General features: G+C 39.3%; 1 protein-coding gene across 3 annotated transcripts in view; it reads left to right on the top strand.

The window, feature by feature from the left end:
* The window catches only part of PTPN4 (protein tyrosine phosphatase non-receptor type 4), a 206,324-nt gene that overhangs the window by 147,221 nt on the left and 34,506 nt on the right, over nucleotides 1–24,597 (top strand). For all 3 annotated transcript variants that reach the window (XR_009462146.1, XM_059727499.1, XM_059727500.1), the window contains exons 13-19: nucleotides 947–1,015; nucleotides 9,066–9,200; nucleotides 10,176–10,334; nucleotides 17,604–17,763; nucleotides 21,397–21,480; nucleotides 21,567–21,623; nucleotides 24,222–24,378. Coding sequence is in view for 2 of the 3 variants with exons in the window: in XM_059727499.1 (XP_059583482.1) it covers nucleotides 947–1,015; nucleotides 9,066–9,200; nucleotides 10,176–10,334; nucleotides 17,604–17,763; nucleotides 21,397–21,480; nucleotides 21,567–21,623; nucleotides 24,222–24,378 (821 nt within the window). In the remaining variant the exon portion in view is untranslated. The remainder of the gene's footprint in view (nucleotides 1–946; nucleotides 1,016–9,065; nucleotides 9,201–10,175; nucleotides 10,335–17,603; nucleotides 17,764–21,396; nucleotides 21,481–21,566; nucleotides 21,624–24,221; nucleotides 24,379–24,597) is intronic.

Raw genomic sequence — 24,597 nt, 5'->3', positions numbered from 1 at the left:
TGTATCGGAAGCCAATTAATCCTGAGTACTGAACCCAGATCTGGTGCGATTTTGGTGTCTGCTTTATTTCCTTTGACTCCATTCTTCCCTTTTCAAATGGGAGCTGTAATAATTTATTATACAGTTCCCAAAAATGTACTGTACGTGTTATAGAACATAGATACAGTCTGGCTATGTTTGCTTTTTAGTTTTCTAATCATATCATGCTTAGTAGTTTTTACCATGCTATAGGGGAAAGCTAATTTGCCTTTGAGGATATCTCAGTATAGATCCCGTTATGGGTACGCATGTGCACAAAATGGAATTTAAAATGCAGCATCCACCTAGGCCAGACATATGTGCCTCTAGGAGGGAATAAAAGATGAAGAACATTAAAACAAAAGGCATAAAGCCCTCTGTGTTGCTTCATTTAAAGTCAGTTTTACTTTTCCTTCGTAACTAATTATTCTAGTGTAGTGAACAGGACCATATTACTTGCTTTGTTAATTGTAAAATTACGTTCTCTATTGTGTTTCTCTGTACACTTAATGTTCAGGGGCAAACAGGAAACCAGTGCATTAACGAGAGAAGTCTGGGAGCAATACTAAAGTTGTGCTCTGACTTTTAGAAGTGGTTGTGGCAGGAGGATTTATACAGTATTAAGATGGAGGTGTGCAACCCTACTTCCATTGCATTAAAAAAAAGAAAAGAAGGAAATATTTGATCCTGTAGATGGAAGAAATATTATTTTAATCTCTGTTACAAATCATGTTCTGAGGCAAAATAAGAGATTTTTGCTTTGAATACTTAGATTGAAATTCTCAACAATTATATTCCACTGAAGTCAGTGAAATTGTTTGGGCATAATTGAGAGTGGAGTTTAGCTTTTTGTCTAAGGAAGTATAACTTGTCTGTATTTCTTGAGCAGAGGTGTATTTTTAAATTCCTTGTACACTTATTTTTTCAGTGGGAGGACAGAAGTCCAGTCTGTACAGTATGGTAAAGAAAAAGCAAACAGAGACAGGGTATTTGCAAGGTAAGCTATTTTCATTTGTTTGTACAGAATTTAATCATGGTAATTGTGTAATTGCTAAATTACTTCTGATGGTTTTCAGACACATGAAAGAGCATTTTGGTAAGCCTCCTTCCTGTAGAAATGTGTTGGATGACAATTTGGATGCACTTATTTCTTTTTTTGGTTAAAAAAAACTATTTTAGGAATGCTTTTACCCATATCAGGGGGTCTAGATTAATTATTGAAATGTTTCTTTTTAAACACGCAAAAGTTGAAGGTAACCTGAAAACACAAAGATAAAGAATGATACTCTTTAGTTTTTCTCCTTTTTGTGTAATTGTAAAGAAGAATTAGACTGTAATTTCTTCAGAATAGGGGCCGTCTTTCTATCTGTACAGTGCCCAGCTCTGTGATCTATAAATACTCAATATAAATACTTCTCTCCTCTTGCACGCAGAGTTTCTTCTCTTCAGCCTTTCTCCTGAATGCTTATGAGGTTTTATTAATGATAATGAAATTGTGCAGGTTTTCTTTTGAATATTTTTCCTTGGGTGTCAGATTTAGTATGTGTATATCACTAACTTGTTCTTCTGTATACAGTAATTACCTTGTGGAAATATTAATTGTATTTGTCTGTGACTTGTGCTTCCTGCTGGGTACCTCTATGAAACCACAATTCCATAAATGCATTTTTTGAGTGATCTGAATGCTTGATGCTCAGCAACTTAATTCTGTAGGAGCTATTTGCTCTGTTTTGTAGATTTTATTTTGTATTTAACATTGGGGTGTTAGTTTATTTTTTTTTTAGTAATTTTCAGAAAGTTCTGAACCAGTGGAAATCTATACACTCCTGTTATACTATGAATTTTCTAGATCTCTATAACTTAGCATTGTTGGCAGGCTGATTTTGGCTCCAGGGAACACACAGATGTTTCAGGAAATTGTTTTTTTACTCAGTAGGTGGCACTCTTCCCTTTGAGTCGGTTCGGAGCTAACATCTCATGTTGCTGGGGTCACTAGCTTGGGAATCCATCTTCTAGGAGAGGCTTAAAGCCAAGATTGTCAAGTCTGGGATCCTTTCAAGTATCCCTAGCATGTGGAATAAGGAGAGAGGTATTTGGCTCTGTCCTAGACGCATTCCATCTTTAATAACATTCTGTATGAAATTAAGGACGCATTTTTAAGTAGTTCAATACAGTATTGTTCTCCATATAATCTAATTTATTTCATAATGTTGCTGTTAGCTGATAAACATCTGTTGAGGGTATTCCAGAGTTGACTTAATTTAAATGGCGAATAAAACAGTTGCTATTTATAGTTTGCATACTGATTTCTAAAGTGAATTGGGATGATTCAAGGTTAAAAGCAGTATGAAACGCAAGATGTTCATGAAATGCAGCGTAGAGAATCATAGAAGGTTAGGGTTGGAAGGGACATCAGGAGGTCACAAGTAGCCCAGCCCCCTGCTCAAAGCAGAACCAGCCCCAACTACATCATCCCAGCCAAAGCTTTGACTGGCTGGGTCTTTAAAACCTCCAAGGATGGAGCTTTCACCGCCTCATATCTTCAAGACCTGAAATACAGTGCCTTTAGGACAGGGGCAAGCAAAATGCGTCCCACAGGTTGGATCCGGCCCTCCAGGCAATCTCATCCAGCCCACGGGCATCCACCAATTAATTGTAACCTGCCCGACCTGCGCCTTGCTCCCACCCTCATGCGCAGAAGGACCCGGTCCAGCCAGTGCACAGTTTCTGGGACTGTGCTGCCACTGCAGCAGCCACCTGGGGACCTGCTCAGCTTCCCCAGTGTCTGGCAGCTCCTTGTCTTCCTGCTGCAGTGCTTGCTCAGGGCAGCAGGTGGGGAAGCAGTGGGGGTGGGGGGAGCTTCGGCAGGGGAGCTGCAGCTGGCTTGGGGCAGGGAGCATGGGGCTGAGACTGGCAAAAGTGCAGAGCCTGTGCCATGGGGTGCATTGGGAGTGTACAGCTTGGGTGGGCAGGGTGTGGGTGTAAGGCAGGGTGGGCAGGCAGGCAGGCAGCAGGGAAGGCAGCTGGCTTCCCTCCCATTGGTGTGGAGCTTCCCCCAGTGGTGCGTGAGTGTCAGGAGATGCACATGTGCTGTAGGGAGCCCCATGTGACAGAGGTGGGCCAGCCTGGCTGTGCTCCTTGCTGCCACGTGCAGCTCTGGCTAGAGCTGTGCACTGCATCCCTTGGGCCTGCTGCTGGTGGCGGAGCCTGTGCACCATGTGGGGAGTTCCCACATCCCACAATCCCCACACATCCACACTCTGCCCCCACAACCCTGCCACACACATACACCCACCTCTGCAACCCCCTCCCCCCCCCACACACAGCCACAGCCTCTTGTTTATGTTCTTGGGCAAGTCTGTATTCCTGCAATACTAGATATAGTAATAGTTCTGTTTAGCGTAGATCTCACTTTAAAAAAATGCCTGTTGGAACCATTTCTACATACTGTTGCTTGGTGAATATTTTTGTAGCTTTTTTGTTTTGAAAGCACTGGATGGGATTGCTCTAGAATCAGCTGTTTAAAGTGATGGCTTGACAGTTCATAGTTACTGGTCAAGTAAACTAAACTGAATGTAGTGCTCATAATGCTATCTTCTTTATGTACAATGAGGCACGTTGAAAAAGGTGGTGGTTTCTGTGCCTTGGGAACCTATTTAAAACCACGTCTGGGGCTTGATCCGAGGTTTATCAATGAAAAGATCCCCATTCACTCTCAGTGGGCTTTTGATGCATCTGGTTTGCTCTTGGTTAGTCTGTTTTGGCAAGTAAGCTGATAAATAGTTTTAAAAGCTTAGAAATATGTAACTTGGTTGTCCAAGAGTGACATTGGGCTGGTGTGCATAGCGGGCCTGACCCTTGAACCCTCCTCCCAGCATGCATGATCTGATGGCTGCTTCAGCCAGACTGGGACTGAACCTGGAGTGGCCTGACCAGGTCCTGCATATGGTGTAGTCCAGCCAGAGCAGCAGCTGCATGCCGTGGCCACCCTGGCTAGATTGAACAGTATGCAGCACCTGCTCCCCACTCCTATGTTTCCAGAACTGTGCTGCACACACTATCTGCTCCAGCCAGTCCAGGACCCATGCTGTACATGGTGTCTGCAAGTGCCACATGCAACACATGTCCCAGACCAGCTTGAGTGGGCACCGTGTGCAGCTCAGCTGCTGCTTCAGCTGAACTGCACTGCACCCAGCAACAAAACTGTTCTGCCCACCCCGGGATCTGCACTGCACGCAGCGTGGGTCCCAGATTGCCTCGAGCACCGTTGGATCAAGTACACTGGGGGAGGGGGCCATGGGCCGGATCGGCCCGTGGACTGACCCTGTGCCACAGGTCTGATAAGGTCTAGGGCAGCGTGGGGGAATGGATGGCAGGGCTCCACAGGCCAGATCTGGCATGTGGCCCATACTTTTGATACCTCTGATATAAACTTTTCCAATGGGGCATCCTATTTGAGGGCTGTACTTAATTCTCCAAGTCCAAAAAGCATTTATAATGATTTGGTGGTCCAGCCTCCCCCACCCATATCAGAAAATTATTTTTAGATGATTTCTAGAATTAATGCTATACAGAAGAAGACTTAGCTGAAGTATGTCATGGTATAACTGTAACCAGAGGGAGAGATAATGTTTAGTCAGATAGAGAAGTATTGAAAATTGGTGCCAAGGTCAAAAATAGAAAAAACCACAGCATTGAAAAGCTCTGTTGCTGTGTACTGTGGTAACTTTTCTTCGAAATTTCCACAAAGAACAGGAAATAGAGGCAACAAGCCCAGCCATGTGGGTGGGACACAGACCTGCTAATAAAGTAGCTGAACCAAAAGTTTACTCGCAAACATTGCAGTTTATGATGGTAGATGCGTGTAGTACTTTTCAGCCTTTCGGCTCAGATCAAGTGTAGTTCCAAGAGATCAGAACTTGTGTGCAGTAAATAAGGTAGGTTTTCTTGAAAGGGATTGCGTCTAGAATTAAAAACACCAGCTTTCTTCATTTTATAGCAAGTTGTATTCATCTGTTGTGGCCTAGGATAGGTTGAGGGTTTTAAAACGTAGTAGCTACAAATTATGTGACATAGAGCAAGAAATTGTACCCTCTCCCCCTTTCCGTATAAATTTGAGCACACTAACATGAGACTGCCTCTAAATCTGGAGCTGAAGGTGTTTATTAACAAATTGTATACTAATATGAAGCATTACATTCCTCTAATGCAAAACTGTGAACAAATAACCTGCATTTATAATAAAGACTGTAAGGTCTTTAGTTTTGCTGATTTCCATCTATTTATCTTGTATTGCATCATGATTTAGTTCATTAGTATTGGGAGCAAAAATATTGTCATTTTGTTTTGTTTTACAGTACTTTTGAGATCAGGATGTCTTAGTATTTACTTTATGTATTTGAAAGTCGTTGCTTGACTTAAATACATTGAAAGCTGCTTTTGGAAATTAACTCATTGACTCATGATTCCTGTAGCTTCTATTTATTCTGTTCCTTAAAGTTATTTTTGCGTGTCACTAGCCAACTCGATACTTTTCTATCCTGAATTAAACAACCCCAGTTATACCACCGTTTACCTCTTTGCACATCTGCCTTTTAGTGCTGTTTTGCAGGCAAAGGCCATAGTTTGATGCAACTGTAAGCTTAACATCAGCAGGATCTGGCTAATGATAACCATTGCTAGAGAAAAGGAATAATGTGCTTACACATCCGTGCAGACATGAGATGTTTCCTTTCCTTCTGCTCACTCGCACTCTCTCTTACCCTCTCTCTTTAATAGTTAATGCAGCAGTATGTTCAGACTGGACTATCACTTGTGAAAAACGTTGTGTCCAGCTTTAATTGGATCATTCACAATTTAGCTACTATACATATCTGTAACATTCTGTAACTCATCAAAAAAAGTTGTTTTAATCCATGTGCTGTAAAAAACAAGCTAACTAATAACTTTGGCAGAAGAAAATAATAAGCGACAGCCAAAATGTAGGGTCAGCGCATATCACCATACAGGGAATAAACCATTCCTAGCTGACATTTTGCTCATCTTAGAGCTTGGGTTTTTTCAAGCTTCTTCTGCATGGCTTGGTAAGGCACAAAACTGAAATAAATTGTGAGTAAATAAATAAGCATATAAAATATCCCGTTCCTGAGTTTGGCTAATTATGATATTTTTTTCTGGCTACCATTGTATTTTCTGTAACATAGTTGCGTTTCCCTTCTCACCCCCATCCCTCTTATGTTAGTCCCTCACTTGGGCGATCTGTATTTCCCTGCTGGCTTTGTCATCTTTTTGGATTCACAATCCTAAACATCTACTAATAAAATTCCTAAATAGTAGGTTTCCTGGTAAATCCTAAGGTATTATACCAGCTTGCAGTACTGGATTTGGATGTGAGCAGAGATCTCTTTCAGGTGGTTAGAGAAATATTTTGGAGAATTGTCAATATGTGAGCTTTACCTAGATATATCGGTGAACAAATGTTATTTCTTCATGAATCACGTAACCAATGGAAACAGCAATGTTAACCTTTGTTTTGGTAGTTGTTGAGGAAGTTAAAGACAAGTGATTGTAGAAAGTGAACTTTAAATGAAGAAGTAAAATAAACAGGTCTGTAACTTCTGAATATTAAAGGGCTTAGTTAGTGAAATCACCTGGATAAAAGCTCAAGGATTTGAATGTGTGTGTTGGGGGGGGGGAGGGGCGGGGAGTAGAATTTCTTTAAGCGGGAAGTGTTGTAAAAACTAGTTTCATCCCAAGTAAAAGGGAAAAATGTGCAGAGAGGGACTCCAGACCTTACGGAGACGCCTTAAAAAGCATAGACAGAAAACCTACAAGGAATAGGGAAGAGGATTGAACAGCAAAGCTAGGTATGGTTGGGACATGAGGAAGTGCAGGGATGAAGTAAGAACTGGCCCAAGACAGGGCAAGCTAGACTTTGCAAAGGAAACTAAAATAGCAAAATGTTTTTTAACCACGTACATAAAGAGAACAAGGAAGTAGGAAGTGGGGCTGCTCTGGAGAAGGCGGAGTCCTTGTTAAAGATAACCACTGTAAATATTTTGCCTCCGTGTTTTATAAGGAGGATTCTGGTATAATAGCAAAGTGCCTGTCATGAAAGATGGGGGGGGGGAGGGGGTGCCCGCTCCCTGCACAGCACTCTGCAGCCATTTGCCATGCCCCTTGTGTGCCACGTGCCACGCCCCCCCACATGGCCACACGCCCTGCACCACACCCAGGGGCCAGTCCCCCCTCAGCGGAGAGCACACCCTGGCCCCAACCACCTCCACCTGTATGTCTGTCCGTCAGGCTCTGGGTGGCACATACGCAGTTGGCCCGGAGTGTTATGGACGGACAGACGCGCAGACAGATGCACTACAGCTTTTATTATATTAGACTTATAGGGCAATAGCATGGTGGCCCCTGGGATGGAGAATGTAGCATTGGCAATTGCCACGTATGAGATTGGGGCAAACTTCAGAGGAGTTGCTAGGCACAAACCAAGGGGCAAAATAATCTTGGTTCTAAAATGCTAAAAAAACTGGCACACAAAATTGCGAGTCTGATGACAAGGAATTTTAATAAATCTATCAAGCGGGAGTAACACTTCTACTGGAGAAGACATGTCTCTATTTTTAAAAAGGGGAAGTGTGATCTGGGCAACTGAAAGCCTGTTAAGTTTCACCTCAGTAGTTTTCAAGGCTGTAAAACAAATTTGGAGCAAAGAATACTTAAGTGCAGGGAGATAATGGGGAAGAGATATGAAATAACCATGGCATAAAATGAAGCCAGGTGATGACAAAATTGTGAGGCATCACCAAAACAAAGGAGAATCAGAATAAGGTACAGGAGGAACTGAATGACCTTTGGGAGGAGTGGTATAAGAGAAAAAAAAGATGATTTTCGGTGTCACAAGTGCCAGATCGTGTGCTTAGGGACTACTAAGAAGAATTCCTGCTATCAGGTCAAGGTTCATCAGTTGGAAAGGACAGATGAAAAAAGATCCGGGTATATTAGTGTCTGCGAGTGACTACAAGCTACCTATATGTTATGGTCACAAAAAGGGCAAAAACTATCATAAATGTATTGGACAGGATATTTCCAGTACAGAGAGGGAATACTGCATACTATTCTGGTCACCCCTGTTCAAGAAAGATGAATTTGAACTGGAACAGATGCTAAGTAGAGTAGGATGGTCAGGAAAATGGAGAATCCATTTTACTAAAAGAGGTTGGCTGGCTTAACCTGGTGAAATGAAGATCGTTAAGATATGATAAATGAAGATAGATGAGATATGATGCTTTTTATATAAATACATCCAGGAGGGAGAAGAACAACTTAAGCTAAAGGACTGTGTTGGCACAGGAACAAAAAAGTATAAATTGGCTACGAATAAATTTAGACTGGAAATCAGGTTCCTAACTACATGCAGGGGGGAAGGAGATTCCGACTCGGCCTTCCCACGGGAGCAATAAGGCCAAGAGCTAACCTATTTTAGGTTGGTACTTGATAAATTTTGAGAGGCTTATAAGAAGTCTTAAGACAGTCAGTAAGGTAGAAAAGAAAACAGGCAGGATTAATTAGAGTATTTATGCAATTTCATATTGGAATCTAATCTTTTACCCTTACTGGAAAGCAAGAAAGTGAAGAGAGGGAGTCCTTGCACTTTTAGCTCATCAGCTTTTTGCTTCTAATGGTTCTGTACCTGCCTTTTTGTGTCGAAACTTATCTCGGGAGCAGAAATACATCGCATCTTTCTTTGAGTGGTGACCATGGAAGAATCCAGACTCGTATACCAATTTCCAACTCCATCTCTATATTAAAGGCTATAGCTGTTCTTTTAAGAGATTTTTAGTACTGATATTCCTATCTAGGTTTTTACACAGCAGATTTTATTTTCTTAACTTGGCTTTCTTCATTATGATATAGTCACCAGTGCTCTACCTCAATCATGTCCTTTCTCTCTTGTGGAGTGGGGCTCCTAATTTAATCTAATAGCTTTATATAAATAATTGTATTTTAGGGTAAATTATTTTCATTTATTCTTTTAGGTCCCCAAGTAAACCATTGGCACGGAAATTGATGAGCGGAATGGACTGGGAGGTAGTAAGTAGAAATTCACTGTCAGATGACAGGTTAGAAACTCAGAGCCTACCATCACGATCTCCACCTGGAACCCCAAATCAGTAAGTAGAATGATGAGCTCTCACAAGCATGTCTGTCCATCCTTATTTATAAATAAACTCGTTTGTTCAATTAATTCTTTAGCAAAATAAGTCTATTTCAGTTTCACGGTAATTTCAACAAACAGGCTTTTTTATCTTCCTTTATTTAGAACTGTAAACTTAATGTTACTGATAATCATTCCAAGTACACCTCAGAAATATGCAGGATTATAGGAAGTGTAATATTAGGTGCTTAAATTGCAGTAGCTTTTTAACATTTTGACTGCATAATGCAGAACTTCTGTTAAAAGATCGTTACGTTATGTAGTGAATGTTATGTTAATATATGACATAACCTAGAGTTGAGATTTTATGGGTTGAATAATAATGCCTTACACCTTAAATAGCATTTTTTAAAAGCTATGAACTCTGTGGATGAAAATGAAAGCAACTGCCATATATTCAGAAGTAGACTGAGATACAAATGAAATGCGTCCTGCAACAAGGTTCATGACTCAGCTAGAAATAGAATTCTAGACCTGCAATCCTGACTCTTTTGAGCTCATTGGACGGTTGCTATTGACTTCAGTAGGGGCAGAATTTTACCTCGGGTCTTCCTGACTGTCCAGTGACCCATCCATTGGACTGTAGCACTTAAAGTGCAATTGATTTATTCTTTCCTAGAACTATTATATGAATGTCCTTTATTATTTATGACAAAAGGATTTTTGAAACGTTGTATGCAGTACATATGAATAATAGCTAACTTATCTGATTCTATTCTTGTTTTAATAAATTTTTAAAATTTTAACTTAAAGGTTCGAGAAAAGGATCTCTTAACAGAATGAGAATTCACTATTGAGTGTGTTAAAATTATTTATAGGATCATATGCTTACATTTAGAAGGCAACTCAATTTTTTTTTTAAAAAGGGGAAATTAAGTTTTTTTGCATTTTTTTTTTTTCCAACTACTTGACTTTTTTTTCCCCCATTTAGTCGCAACTCTGCTTTCACTCAAGAGGGAACCCGTTTACGACCATCTTCAGTTGGACACTTAGTGGACCATGTAGTTCACACCTCACCAAGTGAAGTTTTTGCAAATCACAGATCTCCATCTTCCACGCAGGCGAACAGCATTATTCTAGAGTCATCGCCGTAAGTTTGACTAATCATTATAGTTTGGTAACTTCCAGGGGTTCCAATATTTGTAGTCTCTCCCTTGAACACTATACTAACTTTTTGTAATTTTTATCAGTAAAACTAGACCCAGAAAACTTACTTGCAGATAATAGATTTTAGAGGACGTTACTTAACAGACCCCACGAGAAAGAAAAATGTTACCAAAATAAGAGCCTGATGGGGGTTACATGACTGCCATTCTTGGTGCCTATACACGTGCAGCAAGGCTGCTCCGATGCACTGTAATTACAGTGTGTCACAGCAGGCTCAGATTAATCGTGTGTCGGAGCAGATTAATCAAGACTGCTGGAGCATGATGATTACTGTGTTCCAGCAGATTCCATTGTCACATGTATCAGTGTCCCCACGCTGAAAAATGGCAGCAGAGGCACTTTAAAGCTCGTTGGCCGAGCTTTAGTTAAAGCTCCCCCACCACTATTTTTCAGCACAGGGACGTTGATGCACTTGATGCTCCAGGCTCTTTAATTAGAGCAGCTCTTGGAACTGCTCTAATTAAAGCTGCTGCCCCCTCCCCCCCCCCCCCCCGACACCTCCCAGACATGTATAAATGTCCTCTGTGTGTGTAAGCAAGAATTATTTTCTGGGGGTAAAAACAGATGTCCGGTTTATCCTGGGTCTGATTGTCCTGAGCTTTCATTTGCATCAAAACAAGTGAGGGGGGAAAGAGAGGAGGGTGTTATCTCAAATACTTCACAGGTACTTAAAGTGAAACGATGGGAAGTGAAACGATGGGCATGTAGGTCTCTAGGATCCCAAAATAAAAGGCTTTGTCCCAGAAGAAATCTGTCATCTATTCTTAGCATGGCAGAGAGAATGTCATTTTGAGAAATGGTTATTAAGACTGTATTGGCATTACTGTCTAGGAACAAAAGTTAAAATGTGTTATATGAATCATTCAGAATGAGTTGCAATAGAAGCTTTCTGTCACTGTAATCTATATTCTGTATATGCCACATAGTTAAGGAGAGGGGAGGGGGGACTTGAAAATTTCTCATGTTTTAAACTTTAAAACGATTTTCATTATCACTCTCCCTGTAAAGCTGAGCATTCCTAGTACAGTGGATCTAATTATTCAAGATTTTTACAAAGAAGGGAAACTAAAAATAATATCTAAAATCAGAAAAACGGTAGTTTTTCTAGATGCAAGAATCTTCCTTTTTCACAGGTATAATGTCTACGTTTCTACCTTTGTAGGGTCACCAGTTAACAAAGTTAATTCTGGAATACTGATGGACATAAAATTATTTATGTTGAATCCAAGGCAATATCTTTTTGGTTGGGATTCCATGTTTGTAGGAACATGTTAAAATATGTGATAGGTTTATTTGAAAGTGAGATTATTTTAAGTTGCTCATAAATTTGAAACGTTAGAAATTCTGTTGGAAGCAGATGAGTAGGCAGAACTCGGGTGAAGTGATAAGAAGTCCATAATATGCATTTTTATCACTCAGTCACCACCTAATCTGTTTCTATGTAGATGCATTGAAAACTTGGTGATGTAGTGTGAAAATGTCATTAGAATAAGTTTCATAGAAGCAGGGTCAGAAGGGACCTTGTAGATCTTCAAGTCCAACCCCCTGCCTGGGCAGGAGGAAAACTGGGTTCAAATGACCCCAGTTTGAGATGATCTCAATGGGCAAATTATGCGGATCATCCCCATATCATTGTCTTTCATATATGTTTTATATTTCAGAAAAAATGCTTCAGAAAGTTGTTACAGCTTTATTTGGGCTCTCTTTTTTTATGTCCTCTGCTTATGTAGCCCAACTGTGCCAGACTGTTTTGCAGTAAGGAATTAATACGTTTAAAAAATCCTTTAATGTGACATAAGTCCTTTCTAAGACACAATTTTCTCATCTTTTTTTATGAGATGTCTTCCACTTTCAGGGTTAGAATAGCTGCTGGGAATCTCCTGTCCTATAACATAAAACTTTCATTTTCAGACTCGTTGGAGTAGTAAGGTCGGTTAAGTAACATCTAAAAATGTCAAGGTTTTGAAGTGTGGTACGTATCTAATGGAAGTGACGTATTAGGACTCCCTGACAGTAGGCACTGTGCAGTGGTAGATGTGCATCCTGCTTGGGAACATTTCATAGTTTGATGATGGGCAGCAAACTAAGGATAGTGGAGAGTGAGGCAATGAAATGCCTACATTTTTTGTACATTTTTTCAGTACATTTGCTCTCTAGTTTTAGGTTGGTAGTATTGTGAGTATTGACTTTTCCCACTTTCCACTTTGTCTTTCCATTAAGTAGTAGAGGTATTAAATAGCGGAGTTTTTTGTTAAGGTCATCACAATAGCAAGATTTGAAAAGACTCAAGAGAAGAGAGGGTTTGTGGCTTTGTAGCTTGGTACAGGTAAAGCTGTTCATTGCATAAAGCATGGCATGGGGTAAAGGAGGGATTGGATGCAAGAGAACATGGTGCCTCCAGATATAGCAGTTGAAATGTTTCTGAGTGAAACATGCTTGTAAATGTTTTAGTTGGAGCCTATGCACAGGCCCCCACTGTCCCATTCCCCAGCTGGAATGTTTTAAAACTCTGCCACCTTTAGCACCCGCCAGTGGGCATTAGAGCAAGCTGAAGTGACCTTCACTTGCAGCAACCCCCTCTGCCACCCTCAGAGGGATAGAAGATGGAGGGGATGGGAAAGCAAAGATCCCAAAACAATTGAACAGGCAGGTGGTGGATGCTCACTCCCTGGGACCTAGAGCAGGCAGGACCTGGCAGCTGGACAGCAGGTAGGCTACCCACCTACTCCCCTTCCCTCCCTGTCCACTTCACCCAGGCAAACATAAAAAAAAAAAAAAAAGTGAAGTGCTCCAAAGTAGTACTTCATTGAAAGAGGTGCTGTCTTGGAGTCTCAGCCACCTTTGTAACATACATTTGTCCAGCTGGCCCTTTGAAATGTTTTGGAGGCGTTTAAAACTTCTTAATTGGTATTTTTGTCAACAGGCAGGGAAGCCAAAAATAAATAAATAAATATTATAAATTGCTATGATGGTAAAATTAGGATTTGGGTTCCAGAAATAGACAGACTGAACATTTTTGAAAATGGCACAGTGGTTATTAAGTATTCAGGTACTTTAAAAAAAAATGTAGCTCTGCTTCTTTAGGCTCCTTTGACAATCAGCTGAATTGTGATCGAGTCAATATCTGGTAACTTCCAGAGGAACCAGAATATAGAATGTTATAAGGAATCTGGGGTCAGAAAATATGCTTTAAACTACTGTGCACCAACAAGTCTGGGTACTATGGTACTGAGCACTTACTTGATCCATTAAATATGTACAAGAAGCACGTGTTTTTTAAGTATCTCTATTTTTTTAATGTCCTTTGCACTGTAAACCCATGAACGCTTTTTAGGCAAGAGGGAATGAACAATAATACAGTGGTTAAATATTTATTGCACGTTATTCTAACTATTGTAGAATAATGCATTTCATTTTAGTTTAATATACTTTTCAGTGCCAGAAACATTTGCTCCTTTTTCTTTCTGCTGTTTTAAGGTTTAAAAAGTAGTAGGAATAGTAATGCTGTTGTTTCCTTTTTTTTTAATTATGGAATATTTGCAACAAAAGTAATTCAATACAACAGATTTGCTTCTTGTCAGAACTGTACATAAAGTGCATCTCAGTGTGCCTTTTGTGGTGAGAAGTCTTTAAATAAAATTAAATTTGACTCATTAAGATGGTAAATTATCAGTGTCTAAAACCTCACATATTTGGGGTAAAGTTTGAATTCAGTTCTTAGCAAAACAACTCAATTCAAATTAGAGGCCTGGGTAACTAACTTTAAAATACTACATTTAAGATTCTGGAAACTTTTACTTTTGAAAAAAACTTAGCTTAAAGCTAGGTTTGTTGACAGAATTAATGTGGAATATTATTTCCCTTTTTCAAGAGACAGGGCTGTTGTAGAAATGTATCCACATTTTCCCTGAATAAATATGTTTATGTTGAACCCTTCTAAATAATAGTGAATTACACTGAGACCAGAGCAAGCATTAAATATTGTTGTTTGTGCTTGGATTTCTCTGGCTATTTCAGTTAATTGGGATGTTCCTGCCTGCAATTTAATAAGATAATTAAAAATAGTCTAAATTAATTCTTCAAATAGGTGATAGATGCTTATTTTAATACATTTATACCACAAATATGAAACTATTTCTGTTAACGTATTAGAAGACCGACCTGATATCGCTAACAAAACCACACAAAGCTTGTCACTGTGGAGTTTTTTTGTTTTGTTTTATTATTATGTAAATTGCTGAATGTACCAACACAGAGCTGCTTTGACTGTAAAATAGGCTGCTTTCACTGCCATTGTCTAAGCATTCATAAGGAAATTTAAAGCTGACTGGGCAAATATAAAGCAGTGAAGTTTTTGCCCAAGGCTGGATTGTTAGTTCTCACAATTCTTTATGCTAATATATTACAGCAAGTTGCATTACTACTACAGAAGTGTTCACTTAAGTAACTTTCAAATGTTTACTATTAGCTTTATATGTTCCACATATAATCCACAGAGATTTCTCAAGTTAAGACGCACATGCACAAATGAAGCCAAACCTTAAACCACCGTTTTACTTTGTTTTCGGAAATGCTTATTTGTTGTGTCTCTCTTTTTAAAAAAAAAACTTTTTTCAATCTTTAAAAAGTTAAAATTCACAGGAAAAACCTACTATTATCCTACCCATCACTTTTAAAAAGGTGCGTTAACTTTAGCCAGAATCTTAAATGAATAAATATTCAGGCAATTAAAAAGCCCTAGGTGACATTAATAGGCCAGTGCCTAAATAACAGTTGTGCTGGGAATTAATTGGTAAATGTTAGTAATATCAGTCTTTCTCTGTCTAGAAAACTATTGAAAAGCTGTTTGTTGTGCTCGTTTGAAGCTAACATGACTCTTTATTGTCTGTTCTGTGTAGAAAATATTATGGAAAGTGTTTATTAAACATTATTTTAGTTCCTATTCTATATGACTCTCACCTTGTTATAACCATCCGTTATTCCGTTTTTAAATATTAGCTTGAATATTTGGCCTTGGCCTTGCTCAGCGTGCCCAACAAAACCAGGAGCACTTGGTTCATGAAGTTTTGGGGTAACCAGTACATAAGCAACCGAAATCAAGGAAGTCATTTAGACAGGAGGCGTGGCTACTGTTGGAACAGTGTGGAGGTGGGAGCAGTGCCCTATGGGCACCTGAAAAAACCCCACAAAAAGGAGGATGAGACTGAGTCCCATCTCAAGTGCTTCATAAGCAACCCAGCACAACGCCCTGTCCACCCGGGTGCAAGCTCCCCTGCAATTTATGAATTAATCTAGACAGGATTCACGTTAAAGCTGGTCACTTCAATGCCACGCTCTATATGATTGGCTTAAGAACAGTCCATTGTTCTTGGACTGCCTCCTCCCATGTGCCGCACACCCAGGATGAGGACCTGGCAAGGGTCAACAATAACGTAGTTGTGTGGCTCTGCCACATTAATGATGTGTAGAGGCGGGAATGAAGTATGCGAGAGAAGAAGCATGAATATTTTTTCCCATCATCTGTTGATGTAAAAATTTTAATTAGCGAAAATTTGGAAATTGAGACCGTCTGTCAAAATTTATAAATAGGTATAAGCTCCTTTTTTAAATCGAGAAATAACACACACATCTGCAGTTATGTCTGTTTACGTGATTACATAGGTTGTTTCTAATAAATGAGGGAGACTTACTAGATTGAATGAAAACCTGATGGAGAAAAGTACATACTTTTTCAGTGAAAAATTGCCATCCTCATCTTCCTTCATGTGGAAAGACATTGTCTTTGTGGTTTAAAAAACACTGTTTATCAGAAAATATTCTATATTCGATATATTTCCTCATTTAATGTTACCCACAATATTTAATGCTACTACAGCCATATTCTTTTCTTTCTATAACATGACCATAGCTTTGTGATGCTTTCTGTTTTAATAACTAGAAAATAACAAATGGTACTGTATTGAATTAGACATGTGGCTGCCCCAGGGAGGCTAGGTCTTGCAGTGAGCTGAACTTCTTTAATATCTCATAAGAGCTGTATTCTGCTAACAGTTAATTGTGTGAACAGAACAAGAGAAGTCAGGGGGACTAATTTACCTGAGGAAAGTTACTGATGCTCTTGTGAGTTTTGTTTTTTTTATGATTATTGGTTATGCTGTTCCATCTGAATCATCTAGGAAGTAGGTGGGTGTTTAATAAAAAGAGGTTCATGTGGTTGGCAGCGAGGTGGGCCACCTTTTGTTAGCATTTAGGAGATTACTTTCAGTCATGGGATTTAAACACTAAACTACCCCTTCATACCTGTGAAAATTATCCCTTTAATTTGTAAGTGTAAAGTCTTACTGTACAACTGAGTTGTGTATTAATGTAAGTAGAAAAGTATGTAGTTGAGTTGTTAATCGAGAAGAAGAGATAAATGTGTATATTGATTCATTTTGAGCACCATGTTTTCAGGTCTAGCAAGCGCGCACGTCATTTCTTAAATACAATTTTTGTTAGAACTGTTCTTTTTTTGAGGTACTTTTGGTAAAAAAAATTAGCTGCAAAATCAGGGTGACCAAACGTCCTGGGTTGGCTGGGACACTTCCAGATGCTGGAGGCCAGTCTGGGTCAGTTGGTCAAAAGTTTGGAGTCTGGTAGGGGGGCAGAGAGCGGCCTGGTGTGCCAGGGCAGAAACTGCTGCTGCTGTGCGGGAGTAAGGGATGTATCACGTGCAGGCAGGTGGCTAATCTTAATCTAAGGTGGGAGCTAATTGCTTTTCTTTTTGGTAAATATATATATATATATATAAATAAAAAACAATTAATTTAAATAAATAAAATTATAGGTATTTGTTTTGGAAGTAAATTTATTGCTAGGAACTTGAGATTTGTAAAAATAATCTCAAACGATTAAATGGCTGAAAAAGAGTAAGCAAGGTCAAAAGAAACTGCAGTGGACAAGAATTTAGCTTAACGATGCCTTGAATGTTTGCCATTCCTTTTTAGAAACCATACACTTCAGTATATTCTGTTTCAATTAAATGCACAATTTGAATTGTTGAAATTACACAAATGTTCTGAATGAAAAAGAAAACGGCAGATTTTTTTTTCACTCTGTCTGGAGTTACATAACCATTTGTTTAATTTGCTTTGGGATCTTATTCATAATTTTCAAAATATAACTTGTTTTCTACTTTCACCCTTCTGTCTAGATCCCAGGAGACCCCTGTAGATGGGCAGCCACCTGCATTACCACCCAAACAATCGAAAAAGAACAGTTGGAACCAAATTCATCATTCTCACTCCCAGCAAGACCTGGATAACCATATTAATGAAACATTTGATGTTCCCACATCGCCTGAAAAATCCACAGTAAGCTGTTGGATCAACTTGTTTTTCCTCTGAATGATTTCCTCCTGCTTTTCTAGCGAAGTAATTACTTTCAGTGACGGTGCTTGTGTTCTTGCATTACATTGAAGCCATTTTGATCAGACATACATTCTCACCTACCCGAACTGCCAAAACATCCCACTTTCCTCATGTGCCAGTTTCACCAAATTGAATATTTGAGTAAGCATACAAAGACTTTTTGGGGATATTCTTAAACCCTATGGGACCCTTCCTTGAAAGTGCATCTTATGCACCTCCCACTTTTATCTTGAATCTTTTATCTTAATGTTTAATCTTTTATCTTATGCACTGGTAGTAAATTTGCCCCAGAGATTTAAAAGAAGAGATAGACCATATTTTCTTGCATATATACATCCTAGAATATAATACAACCTTGTTTTTGAAAGGCAGATGAAAAAGAAAAAAGATTTTTTTTCAGCGTTATGGCTGCACATAACAAGGACAGAGCCTAATCTTCAATCGACTCACCTACCTTTTCCTGCTTAACTAAAGCTGAAATCTGAGCTGCTCCTGAATACTGGTTTCCATGGGTTGATCTTTGATATTGAAAAGAGCCAAGTAGTCTCCATGTGCATGTATGTGAGAAAATACAGTAACTGTTAGAGCTAGTCAGGAATTCTTAGCAGCAATTGGTCAGTAAATGCTACTGCTTCAAAATCAAGATCTTCCGTGCAGTGACTAGTTTTGATGAAAATTTCATCAAGTAATACTTCTCAGGTCCAGGATGGAACTCCAAGTCAAACCCAGGGAGAGATCTATGCAAGGATGTCTAGTAGTTTGGTGGTTAAGTTATCCAGGTTTAAGTCTGCACTCACAATTGGGCAGAAGCGCCCATAATCATTTGGCTGTTCCGAATGGGTAGATGTCAAATTAAGATATTCTTCGTTTTATCCTTATGTGGGAAATGAAAACTTTTGGAGGATGGGAGAATTATTTTATTCCTACTTCTATGAAATACTATATAAACAAGACTGCCAATCTCAGACATTCATAAAATTACAAATCATGCTCCCCAAAGTGGAGATTTTAAAAATAAATTTGGGTTGTTGTTATGTACTTACTGGATTTTGAACTTCTGGGGTGTGTTCAGGTCACATTTTAAATATTTTACCTGCAACCATGAGGGCTGGAAGTTTTCTGTGAATGAAAGATGATGAGCCTTTAAGTGAAGCATGAAGTGTTGGAACATTTTTGAGAAAATGCATTTTATTTAATTAAAATGTGAAATAAAAGTTCTCTTTGTCTGCAGTAAGCTAAGTGACTTAAAAGTGTAGTACAGCTCTGAAAAACGATGCTTTACTCAACAGAGCTTTTCCTGATATGTGTTCAGTCATGTTTACTTGTGTCAAAAATACTGTTTAGGTTGGGTTTTTTTTAACTCCTCTTAACAGCCCTTCAGAGCCAACTCACCTGTGTTGGAATGAGCTGTATTCTCTTCCTTCTTGTGCATTGTCAACCTAATTGTCTGTTGAATTCCAGTGAGTTACATGTGTGCAAACTCTCAAAAAGCAATACAGAATTGTAACTGAAGGTCAACTTTGTTCTAACAAGTGCTTTTATTTTGCGTACTTTGAAAGCGGAAGAAACACAATATAGCTCTCAAACTTTGAGTTGAATTTGCAGGGTTGGAGTTGTATTATTTTTCCACTTGTAAACCTGAGTGCATGACATCAAAATCTTCAAGCCACAATAAACCCAGAACTTCAGGATGTTTTTTGGAGAGGAGCTTTTTCAAGTAGACTACCACTTTAAATTAATTTTCAAGCAACTACATTATTTCTCTTCTGTTGCACATCAGAATATTATTTTAAAGAAAAATCCCCAACATTTCTACCTCTTCAATTGAGCTAAACTCATTTGAAGTTTTTTATGCATAATAGATATACTTAGGAAGTCTTTGGGACATATATTCAAACAATGACTTTTACTCCATCCACAGCATCTTAAAAACCCACTCTGAGAATTACTTCAGTTTAAAAGCCTATGGCTATAAGTGTGCTTACCAATATGTAGGGCAAGTGTGGTTGGAGAAGGCATACAAGATTCCCTTGGAGCTTTAATTGTAAATTAGCTCTTTCTTCTTTACAATACTTTGCAGTACAGAATATTTACATCAAGCCTAAAACCATCTGCAGTTGGTGCAGCATTGGGCTGACATTTCTATTTGTGAGTCTTACCCCATTCTTCCAGTGTTCAGCCAGCACCGGTTAAAATGCATAACTGGGAAACTCATAGAGCTCCCGCTTTATCAGCTTGTCTCACATAGTTTCTTCTTCCTCTTTGCCATAAATATTTTCTGGAAGCAAGAGCTTCGTACAGAGTAAGGGTGGCTGGCTTTGTGGGTTACATTGAGGTTTAAGCAATGCAGCCCCTGGAAGGAACTACCATCTGCAGACGTTTGCCTCCTGAGCCATGCAGGGCTAAAGACTGTTCTGTGCAGGGAATTAAGATGGGGTTTTTAGCAAGTTGCATCCCAGTTCTCTCTTGAGAATGAGACTATAATGATCTTGACACAGTTGCTCTCTTAAAAGGTTTACCTCTTGGTATGAATGCTGTGCAAACATGAATACTCACCTATGAAGTACAGTGAATCTCATCAGGGACTGTTTTGGCCAGATTCAAAGCTGTTTAAATGGCATTCTGTTGAAGGCAAAAAATCACTGAAAAATTTGCCTGTCTGCAGTTTCCTCAGATTACTGTGTATGCTTGGCATAAGTCAGTGCCACCCCCAAAGAGCTGGAAAGGGGGTAAAGGGAGTATGTTTAATTGCATAAGTATGTTGAGGAAGTTGTGGCAGTAGTGGATGGAGGATGTCTGATAATTTGTGGGGAGAGCAAATCTGCATATTCCAAGCCACACAGAACTTGAGATGTGTAGTAAAGCATTTCAAACTGTTCCTAGAACCCTGGAAAAGGAACAGGGCCTGGAGTGCCCTACTGAAATGGCTGCCATTGTTAAATCCATATTACGGTTAGTCTGCTATAGTTTCCACCATGACCTGCCCAGTCTCAGATGCAACTCATTTATTTACAGTAGTAATAGCAAATTTGTTACTTTTCTGCATGAAACCTATAATACAGGGGTAGGCAACCCCTGTTACGCGTGGCATGCAGAGTCATTTTGCTTGGCACTCGCTCTTCGCGGAAGGTCCCGGGGCTGTGCTGACACAAGGATCGGGGCCCTCGCAGCTTCCCCACTGTCTGCTGCTGGCACACCAACATGTTACAAATCAAGGTTATGGGCATTTTTGGCATTCTGCCCCAAAAAGTTGCCAACCCCTGCTATAATATTAGTTACACTTAAGTGATTGCGAACTGTAAGCTAATAGAATTAAAAATGCCTTATTTTGCCAGCTTGCCTGCACAGTCCATCTGAGGCTAGTTCATGGGCCCTTAAATTCAACTAGGATGAGAGAAACGAACAGTTTGCTGGTTACCATTGCTTTCTCACATCACTTGTAGCAATTATCAGATACTTGATGAGGAAATTTGGAGTAGCTGTGATATTAGTATGGGTTTTATATATAGTCTAATATAAGTCTGTATTGGCTAAGCATAAATTACACATAATATTATCTACTTCCTTTTCTATTAGCCCAACGGTGGTGTTCCCCATGACAATCTTGTTCTGATTCGAATGAAACCAGATGAAAATGGGAGATTTGGCTTCAATGTAAAGGTAATGCAAATCTGTGCACTTTCACAGAATAACCTTGAAAAACATGACCTTTATGATTTGTAACTTGCCGAATTTTTCTTTTGAAGGGTGGATATGACCAGAAGATGCCTGTGATAGTGTCAAGAGTAGCCCCAGGAACACCTGTAAGTAGTCAAAAAAAAAATAAAAAATTTGATGTGATATTTGTTTAATTAGATACATATTCGGAATCTTCAGTCATTTCCTTTGATTTATTTTTTTTTCCTTAGATGGAAAATATTGAATTCATACCCAGCTAGGAATAAAACTGCTCATATAGTATTTGCTCTACCAAGCTAACAGTTGTTCTTTTAACAGCTTCATATGAAGAAGTAGTGTAGTAGGTGTAATGGTCTTTCATATAATGAAAGCAGCAGGTAAATAAATGTTAGTTTTAAATGGTTTGCTGATGACACCAAACTTTGGGGAAGAGTGTTCACAATTGAGGATAGTCTGATGATCCAGGCTGACTTCGATAGGCTTGCAAGGTGGGCGGATGAAAACCTGATGGCATTCAATACAGAGAAATGCAAGGTGCTCCACGTCAGGAATAAAACCCCGCATCACACTTATAGGCTTAGCGATGCTACATTCGCTCGCACCCTGACCAAAAGAGACTTGGGGGCCATGATTGATCACAAGATGAATATGAGCCACCACTGCAATACCGCAGCTGGCAAAGCGAACAAAACTCTGGCTTGCATCAACCGATGCATCTCAAGCAAAACCCAGGATGTCATCCTCCTGCTGTACTCTGCGTTGGTGAGGCTGCAGCTGGAGTACTGCATCCAGTTCTGGGCTCCACAATTTAGGAAGAACGTGGAGAAGCTTGAGAGAATCCAGAGGAGAGCCACGCGCATGATCAGAGGGCGGGAGAACAGGCTTTATGAAGAGAAGCTAAGAGCCACGGGACTCTTCAGCCTGGAGAAGCTCAGGCTCAGGGGGGACCTGGTGGCTACATACAAGTACATCAGGGTGTGCATCAGGATCTGGGAGAACGTCTGTTTACTAGAGCGTCCCAGGGGATGACAAGGCCCAACGGTCACAAACTCCTCCAAGACTGTTTTAGGCTGGACATAAGGAACAACTTCTTTCCTGTCTGAGCCCCCAAGGCCTGGAATAGACTCCCCCCGGAGGTGGTGCAAGCACCTACTCTTAACACTTTCAAGAAACATTTGGACGCCTATCTTGCTGGGATCCTTTGACCCTAACTGACTTCCTGCCCCTTGGGCAGGGGGGCTGGGCCTGATGATCTTGCAAGGTCCCTTCCATCCCTAATGTCTATGAAATCTATGCAATATATTTAAAAGACAATTTGAACAGTATTTTGCTTTTATTAACTAACTGAAAGACAAAAATGTAATGATATTTTATATGCAGGATAATGAAATACAAGATGGAGTCTCCCAAATTGCTTTAATGTGATTGCTTTTCTAACATACTTTTCTAAAAAGTTAACTACTTGCATTGCATCTGGTGGTTGGGCTTTCTTAATTTTTTTAGGTTTATCTGAGGGAAAACAGTGTTTACAAACAGTGTATATTGAAGTAATTACAAGGGCTTATAATATCCAGTCAGAGTGACACCTTGAGCCCTGATTCGGAACGCCACGTTCATTCTTAAAACATTTTATTTATTTAACCTTAATTTATTTATATTTATTTTAGTGCACATTTTTCATTTAGGTATTCATGCAGTTTAGTCCCATAAATCCTATATGAAGATTTACAGCATAAAAGCAAGTTTTATAGTAAAACTAAAAATTGCAAATCATTTTTGTTTTTACTGACAGATACAGTTGTAAGTAATGCCAAGATTTAGATTAAATCAGACATCATGAATCATTCATCATGTCTGATTCTCTGTTGTTGTTTCTGGTGTTCAGTAGCTACCAATAATGTCTTCAACTAGGCACAATATTTTGACAGCTGATTACCAGAAATAATGACCTGGTATTCAGTCACATTAATGCCAGCTCAATGCTGTCTGTACACCTGTTAGAATAGAAGAAGATATATATTTGCCAACATTAAAAACTTAAGCTGAATTACTTTTTTGCTTTTTAAATGAAAACATTATATGTATATGTTAACAGGCTTAAATTGTTTTCGTTGTCATTAATCTTCTTTTATTTGTATAGTAGCTAATTTTAGATGAATGAATTAAACATCTAGCGAGGCTGGATGCCAAAGACCCTGATTAAACTGCGATACGATCAGTATTTTCACTTTGGTTCTTGCCAGAGTTACTGGTGCATTTCTTTTGGTCTTCATCATGCTTTTGTTACCATGAATATGGTAGATTCTTGCGAAACTGAATTGGACAGGGCTTTGCTGTGCTGCTTCCTTCCTATGAGTTTGAAGCATGTCCTGCTTTCCTGCTGCTAATGCAGAATATAATTGAAACACAAGAGCTTATCCAAGCTTTCAACTTCAGCAGACAGTGTTAAGGGGGAATGTAACACCTGCTGAAAGATACTCAAACGAGTCTCCTCTCAACTCGGAATTGAAGCGTTCCTGTGAAAGGCACCGTCTGTTTTGTGTAACGATGGATTATTTTAATGCAGTGTGGCCACCGTAGCAACTTGTCTGGTAGAGTTCAGATTCCTCAGCGTGGATACTCTGTTTAAGTTGTTACTTTAAACTAACAAAATATGAAAGCCTTGTCCTTACAGTGCTCTTTGTTTAAAAAACCCCCAAACCTTCATTTGTTTTGTGTTGCAGGCTGACCTCTGTGTCCCTCGTTTGAATGAAGGAGACCAGGTTGTCCTGATTAATGGCAGGGATATAGCAGAACATACCCATGATCAAGTTGTCATGTTTATTAAAGCTAGCTGTGAGAGGCACTCAGGGGAACTTGTGCTCCTTGTTCGACCCAATGGTGAGTGGTGCATGGGTAACACAAAAGCTCTCCCCCCTCCCTTCTTTAAGCTTCATTTTGTGTATTGGGATATGAATGCTAATAATCTTGATGAACGACCTCCCATTTTAAAAAACTGTTTCAGATTGTAACTAGACAACATCATATATACATACAAATAGTATGTAGTATACCCTCTGTGCCTAAAATAGTCAGTGTTCAGAATTAATTTAAATGACA

This window comes from Alligator mississippiensis, chromosome 4 (genome assembly GCF_030867095.1).
Source record: "Alligator mississippiensis isolate rAllMis1 chromosome 4, rAllMis1, whole genome shotgun sequence".
In the NCBI taxonomy this organism is placed as follows: domain Eukaryota; kingdom Metazoa; phylum Chordata; order Crocodylia; family Alligatoridae; genus Alligator; species Alligator mississippiensis.
This window is presented reverse-complemented; position numbering and strand designations above follow the sequence as displayed.